Source organism: Octopus bimaculoides, chromosome 22 (assembly GCF_001194135.2).
Source record: "Octopus bimaculoides isolate UCB-OBI-ISO-001 chromosome 22, ASM119413v2, whole genome shotgun sequence".
NCBI classification, from domain to species: domain Eukaryota; kingdom Metazoa; phylum Mollusca; class Cephalopoda; order Octopoda; family Octopodidae; genus Octopus; species Octopus bimaculoides.
Window position 1 is genome coordinate 13,721,000 of NC_069002.1, and position 8,142 is coordinate 13,729,141.

General features: G+C 37.2%; 2 protein-coding genes across 5 annotated transcripts in view; one reads left to right on the plus strand and one right to left on the minus strand.

The window, feature by feature from the left end:
• The window catches only part of LOC106869879 (N-glycosylase/DNA lyase), a 95,328-nt gene that overhangs the window by 47,176 nt on the left and 40,010 nt on the right, over nt 1-8,142 (plus strand). The gene's annotated exons all lie outside the window — the stretch shown is intronic.
• LOC106874178 (uncharacterized) overlaps nt 1-8,142 on the minus strand; it is a 55,530-nt gene that overhangs the window by 23,989 nt on the left and 23,399 nt on the right. For both annotated transcript variants that reach the window (XM_052975779.1, XM_014921833.2), the window contains exons 2-6: nt 5,950-6,139; nt 4,427-4,528; nt 3,523-3,660; nt 2,441-2,542; nt 1,060-1,206 (exon numbers count right to left, since the gene is read on the minus strand). In XM_052975779.1, the coding sequence (XP_052831739.1) occupies nt 1,060-1,206; nt 2,441-2,542; nt 3,523-3,660; nt 4,427-4,528; nt 5,950-6,084 (624 nt within the window). In that variant the 5' untranslated portion in view covers nt 6,085-6,139. The remainder of the gene's footprint in view (nt 1-1,059; nt 1,207-2,440; nt 2,543-3,522; nt 3,661-4,426; nt 4,529-5,949; nt 6,140-8,142) is intronic.

The window sequence follows — 8,142 nt, forward strand, 5'->3', positions numbered from 1 at the left end:
TCGTTCCAGTTAACACGATTTTTGCACTTCATTATTATTATTATTATTATTATTATTATTATTATTATTATTATTATTATTATTATTATTATTATTATTATCATTATTATTATGAAGGCAGTGAGCTGAAAATATCGTTCAAGCGTAGAACAAAATGCTTTGCAACATTGCTTCTGGCTTTACGTTCTAAGTTCAAATTCCCCCGATGTCGACTTTGCTTTCCATCTTTAGGGGGTCGATGAAATATGTACCAGTTGAGCACTGGGATCCATATAATCGGCCTGCACCCTCCTGCAGAAACTTTCAGGCATTGTGCCTATAGTAGAAAAATAATGATAATCATTTTATTATTAATTAAAAAATTATAATATTTTAGACACACCAATTTTGAGGGGATGGCATTTGTCAATAGCATGGACCTCAGTAGTTTATATTATAGAACTCTACAGGCAAGGTTGACCACAGCCGGATTTGAACTCAGAATATAGAATAACCATAATTACATGTCACAAGGCGTTATGACCGACGTTGTAATGATTCTGCCAACCTACCACTGAATTATGACTTCGTCTCACGAGGCCACATTCGTTAGGAAATACAAAGCTGGCGATGAAATGGATCTCAGTACTTGACTAGTAATAACTTTTACCGGCTTCATAAGAACGACTGAAAAAATTAACCTATTTTTTACATTATTATACGTGTGTGTAGTACTATGCGCGCGCGCGTGTGTGATAGAGAGAGAGAGAGAAACAGACACCGAGACAGAAGATAGACAGGCTGACAGACATACAGACAGGCGGAGTCAGAGACGGAGACAGACAAAGAGAGTGTGAGTGTATGTGCCTTAAATTATATTAGAAAGATAGATAGATAGATAGATAGATAGATAGATAAATGCGAAGTGTTCAGATACATGTGTTGGTATATGTATGTGTATGCTGTGCACATATGTTCATATTAATTGATATGTGTATATATGTGTGTGTGTGTGTGTATACAGGTTTGTGTGTGTGTGTGTGTGTGGTTGGGTGCATGTGTGAGAAAGTAAATACTTACTGCTTGCTTCTGGTTATTGATGATATCAGTAAGGAAGAACCGAGCACCAAACAGCATGTATATGAAAACATTGAAAACTATGAATCCAACGAAGGATTTACTCAGGAACCGTGGTTGTTCCACAGGAAGGTTGTTCAAATGAAAAGCCTGAAAGAACAAACTTCACAATTATTATAATATCATTATTATTATTATTATTATTATTATTATTATTATTATTATTATTATTAGTAGTAGTAGTAGTAGTAGTAGTAGTAGTAGTAGTAGTAGTAGTTGTAAAAAGGATTATTATTGTTATTCAGGTGTCAGTTGGCAGAATTGTTAGAGCTTTGGACAAAATGCTTAGCAACATTTTGCCAGTCTTTACATTGAAATTCTACCAGGTTGACTTTACCTTTCATCCTTTTGAGTTCAATGAAAGAAATACCAGTTGAGCACTGGGGGTCAATATAATTGACTATCCCCCTTCCCCAAAGTTTCAGAAGGATAAAGGCAAATTCAGCCACAGTGGGATTTGAACTCACAACACAGAGGTTCAAGACTAAATACCTCAAAGTATTTGATTGATTACACTACCAAGTCATAGCCCTTGTAATCACATTCTCTAATTATTATTATAAGTAGTAGTGGTAGAAAGGATTATTATTATTATTATTAGAAAAAGGTAATGTAAGAGGAGAAAGGGCTCTATACCCCTTTCTTATTTTTCTGACCAGGCTCCCGTGGCTTTTATGGGTTTTTCCATGTGTAACCTTTCGAAGCGCCTCCCCCTATTGGGAGTTTTATTTGTTATATCTTTCTGTTTTTCCTCTGTTTACACGAACGTTTTCTTCTTTTCGGACAAAACCTTTTGTAACCTTCGTCCTGTTTTTGTCCTTACATGTTTTAAATTTATATTAGCCCTTGTGGCCAATAAAACCAGAATTAATTATTATTATTATTATTATTATTATTATTATTCAGGTGTCAACTGGCAGAATTGTTAGTACACTGGGTGAAATACTAAGTGACGTTTTGTCCATCTCTACATTTGGAGTTCAAATTCTTCCGAGCTTGACTTTGCCTTTCATCCTTTTAAAGTCAATGTAATTGACTAGCCCCCTCCTGCAAAGTTTCAGAAAGATAAAGCCAAATTCAACACACAGCCCAGTCCAGGATTCGAACTCACAACCTCACGATTGTAAGCTCGACATTCTAACTACTGAGCCATGCGCCTTCACAATCCTATAAGTAAACAGTATTCTATATAAAGCACCATCTGTAAAGTATATAAAAGAGGGGCATGCAAACAAGGCCGTGAAAAGGCTCTAGTAGGGTAGAGTGTATGTATGTGTAACCGGATGATAGTTGTGATGGTAACAATGATATGAATAAGACTTACCTCAGCCCAGTAACACACGATGAGTGTAAAACCAGTGAGAAGTAAAGGGTAATAGGCACACCACAGGTTTGAAAACATCTGGTCTGGAAGCTGGAGCTGAAACTAAATGAACATTGAAAGAAAGAAATAATAGATGTTCATTTATAAAGCAATGGTGAGACATGTTAGCTCTGTACAATATCAGAATCTTTTATGAGTATTCTTTCCATGACTCAGGTTTAGCCAAGGAGAGAAGCTTAAAAGATAAAAAAACTAACAACAGTACATAGCAAAATCCTGACTATTTAAATTTTATCAATATCAAAGACCCTGTAGAAAGACCAAGTCCATGGAACAGTGGACAGCTGGCTAAGAAGTTGGTCATTTGGTGCTTGTCGTTGCTACTGAGTTGTGTACATGCATACATACACATTCATTAGCTTACAGCTGTTTCAGCTGTAATAAACTGTACACCCAGAGGTGAATGCCAGAACAACATTTTATGACTTCATCAGAACCTTAGCATGAAGTCATGTTAAGGCTCTGATGAAGCTATATCATTCTCGCACTCACCTCATGTAACAGTTCCTTATAGCTGAAATAGCTGTAAGCCAATGGTTGTGATTATATTACTCCTGTTCTGTCATTCAATAATTAATGTGTTTGGTGTGTTGTATGTGCGTATGTTTATACACAACTCAGTGGCAATGACAAAATACAAACGACCAGCCTCCTGGTCTTTCTGCAGTGTCTTTGATAATTATTAAGTTTAAATAGACAGGACTCAGCCATGTACTACAGTAGAGACACACACACAAACAGGCTTCTCTCAGTTTCTGTCCATTAAATCCACTTACACGGTTTGGCCAGTTTGGGACTATAGTAGAAGACACTTGCCCAAGGTGCCACACAGTGGAACGGAACACATTATCATGGGATTCGGAAGCAAACATTTTAACCAAAACTGCATCCATCTGTCCTCTTTATGTCTGTCTATCTATTAACCTGTTTATATTCATCTTTATTCATCTTTGCTTCTCTGTTCATGTGCAAACATCTTTAAAGGAGAAAAAGAAAGTGAGAAAAACAAAAGAGTTACATACCTTTGTAAAGAAGTAGATGGCTCTGATGGCTGTGGCACACAGTGTGAGGGCGTACAACATCTTTTGGGTTGTGATCTTAAAAGCACTCCACAAGGACTGCTTCTGTTCTCGGATGTACTGTGACCAAATACAGATACACTGGCAAATATGATAGAAAGCATTGTGTAACTAATCTGATGATGCTGGGAATTAGAGGTTATTTTACATAGGCATACACACACACACACACATATATATACATATACATATACATATATATATATATATATATATATATACATACATACATACACACACAATGTGTATCTTGATGACTGCCATGAGGCAGGAAAGTATACTAGTCCTTATATATTTAATACTCAATATTTCATATATTCAATAAGACATTCAATACTTCATTTCATTTTACTATTTATATTATATATTCCATATTCTATATCCCACATTAATTTTATAAGAATATAAATAAAACATAAAATCTCTTTTAAATAATATATTCCTCTATACACGATCATACAAAACCCTTTTTTATATTTTTTTATTTTTGTTCATATATATGTATGTACATAAATGTTTATAAGTGTATGTGTTTAGAAAGAGAGAGAGAAGGCATGTGGCCCAGTGGTTAGGGTGTTGCACTCGTGATCAGAAGATCCTGGTTCTGATTCCCAGACCAGCAGTGCATTGTGTGTTCTTGAGCAAAACATCCTCATTTCCCATTTCTCCAGGCCACTCAGCCGCAAATAGGTAACTCTGCAATGGACCGGTGTTCCATTCAGGCAGAATGTTCACCTGCCCACCTACCTAGCCAGAGCGTGGCATCATTCAAAGTGAGGAAAAGGAGAATGAGGAGGAGAGTGGTGCTGGTGTTCATGATGATGATGATGATGATGATGATACTTACTAGTTGTACCAAACAAACAACAGCCAAAACAACAAAAAGGGAACCAAATGCCAAATAGTATTCTTTGTTGTCTTCTTTACAGGAACCTCCACGAAATTGTACCTGAAGAAAAAAAAATCATTAAACAATTTAATAGTGTTGTAAAAACTACAGGAATTTAGCATCAAGGAACTGGTTGGTATTGGTAAAGGTGGTACCTCTTACCCCACTGCACAGTACCTTTTATCCTACACAATGCAGGTACATCTTATCCCAATATAGAATAACAGGATATGAACTACCAACCTCTTGGCTGGTTGTCTGGTATTTTATCAACTCAGCCATCTGCATTCTCTAAGACAACACAGACAAGCGGCGAGCTGGCAGAAACGTTAGCACGCCGATCAAAATGCTTAGCGGTATTTCGTCTGCTGTTACGTTCTGAGTTCAAATTCCACCGAGGTCGACTTTGCCTTTCATCCTTTCAGGGTCGATAGATTAAGTACCAATTACACACTGGGGTTGATGTAATCAACTTAACCCCCTTTGTCTGTCCTTGTTTGTCCCCTTGTGGGCAATAAAGAAATACGACAGGTGACATGAAGTCACTTGCAAAACACACTACAATCTCTGACCTACAGAAGTCCTGTCTCCTTTCTTTCTCTCTCACTTCGTCCATCTTTACTTGCATTGTAGTGACCTGTCTTCCTCAGAGCTCACTAGTCCCCAGCCACATTCACTAAGACACTCACTCATCTCTTGATCTTTTCATCTTCCATATTGTACCCTCCCCCGACACCCACATCCCTGCACTAACCACAGAACCCAGTTTTACCTGTATCCATCAACTTCAACGGCTTAAGACAAACGACAATGACATTGATGTCATTAGTCTCCAAGGGCCCACAAAGGTTATGGTCACAATCCCATCCTTGGACAAACCAAAGAGAAAACACAATAAAATACAATAATGGAACATTAAATCATCATAATACACCATTGTACTCTCTGCCTCCCCCACTTCTCTGTTCATTCACTTATTTTTAAAAAATGGTTAAGATGGTTAAAGATGGTTAATACCTCTTGCTTATGAAGTAGAAGATATTTGCCTAAGGTGCTTTGCAGTGAACCCAGAACCATGTGGTTGAGAAGCAAACTTCTTAATTACACAACCATGCCAGCATCTACAGTCATGCCTAAAAGTCCACAGCACATCCTTGATGCACACCAGTGCACTGAGATGCACAGAAGAGCACCAAAATGCACCATATGTAACACATCTCTGCTCAAATGATTCTGTTCATTTATTGATTTATTTCACAGACATTGATCATAGCCTCAGCTAATTTCTCATTAGTTGCAGAGTACTTTCATTGAATAATTGTCTGAATTAACAAATCAAGATATATCTTATGAGGTTCACCTTTTAAGATATGATAAAGCGAATGATAAAGCAAAAAGAAGCTCTGGATATTGTTTGCAATGTGCTGGGTGGTGAGGTAGGGCAAGAAGAAAGGGGTGAAGATTATTTGGAATGAACTTACCAAACAAAGGCATTTGCCATCGTTACAAATTCCATGGCCAGAGCAGTTCAATGGACAATGTACCATGTTGCTCTGGAATGTCGAGATGTGATCTCTGATTATGCTTGTCCAATGTTGTGTAAGCAGTGACGTCATTGTCTTTACAGCAAGCTACCACCCCTACTTTCACACAAAGTTTAAGGTCGGAAGTCTGAAATATATGTGAAAATAAAAAAGAAAAAAATATTAATATCTGAAATCAGCACTGTCATTATCTTATTACTGTATTTCTGTTGAAACAACACACAGCTTTTGTTTCAATTAATCCTGAAAACAATGCAGAATTTAGTAAAACAACTTTGTCATTATTAGGCTGGTGTTTTGGAACATTAATTAACACGCAATTTTGATGGAAAGTTTTAATTTAGAACAATTTAAACTGGAACTTTGTATCACAGAAACAAGGAGCAGTTTCAGGAAGGCTTGTATTAAAAGGGTTAACGTCTACTTTTCCATGCTTGTATGCATCAAACAGTATGTCGGGGGCAGAGTTTACTACGGCCAGATGTTTTTTCTACCATCAGCTCCAACTTGTTTTCAAGCAAGAGAATAATCTCCCAGAACAACAAATGACCTGGACAAACTTTTGTTGCGGACTGCAGGCAACTCCATCGTTTACAACCACTAAGCACATGAGGAGCATGAACACATATATTGGGTTGTCCGGAAAGTTCATGCTGGTTTTTAGCCGTTCATGTTTCAACACGTTAAATTTATCGACACATATAATATGCTTACACTTCCAGTTCGTGCACACTTCAAACTGTCTCTTGAGAAAGAAAGCTTAAAATTACTTTATTCGTGTCAATTTTACATCCCAATAAAAATGGAAGATTATCTGTGCATTTTAGACACTTGATGCTGTTTTATTACCATAAAGTCAAAAATGCCTAACAAGCAACAAAAAAGATATGTGCTGTGTATGGTGACAGTGCTTTAGTTGACAGAACTGTATGGAAGTGGTTCACTAAGTTTAAAGTTGGTGACTGTAGCCTTATTGATGAAGAATGCTGAAGCAGACTCCCCACTTCGGATGACAACCAAATCAAGACACTGATTGAGAATAACTTGCATTGCACAATGCGGGAATTGGCAGAAACACTAAATTTATCAAAATCCACCATCCGTGAGCACTTAGTGAAGCTTGGGTATTCAAATGGCTATGATCTTTGGGTACCACATGATCTGAATGAAAAGAATCTTTTGGATTGCATTTCTGTCAGTGATTTGCTGTATAAATGCAATGAAAATGCACCTTTTGAAGCAAATTGTGACAGGTGATGAGAAATGGATCATTTACAACAATGTTCAGCAAAAATGATCCTGAGGTAAACAACATGAGCCACCATCTTTAGCCAACTCCAAAAGCAGGTCTTCATCCTAAGAAAGTCATGCTCTGCATCTGGTGGGACTGGAAAGGAATCCTGTACTATGAGCTTCTGCCAAGTAACCAGTCAACTAATTCTGAGAAATACACATGGACACTGGCTGTCAAATAGTGAATGGGAATGGGGGACAGACACGGATATATACAAGGTTATTCAAAAAGTATGAATTGATTTCATTACGAAATGTTTTAATAAGGAAAAGCAATAGAAAACTCCAGCTAAGTCACAAGTATTTGCTCACAATCAACTTTTATTTCCTGTCTTACAAATGTTCAAAGTGGCCACCACCTGCAGCACGGGCAGCATCAATGCGAGAAGAAAATTCCTCCCTGATGCGTATCAGCATATCACAATCCACTGAGTTGATCACTGTTGTGTGACTTTTCTTGTGGGGGATATGTAAAAGATCATGTTTATGTTCCACTGCTAACCACTAACCTCGATGACCTTAAACATCGAATAACAACAGAGATCAATTCAGTGGATCGTGATATGCTGATACGCGTCTGGGAGGAATTTACCAACATTGATGTCGCCCGTGCTACAAGTGGTGGCCACAATGAACACTTGTGAGACAGGAAAAAGAAGTTGATTGTGAGTAAATACTTGTGACTTAGCTGGAGTTTTCTACTGCTTTTCCTTATTAAAATATTGGGTAATGAAATCGGTTCATTCTTTCTGAATAACCCTGTATATATATATATATATATATATATATGACAGGCTTCTTTCAGTTTCTGCCTACTAAATCCACTCTCAAGAATTT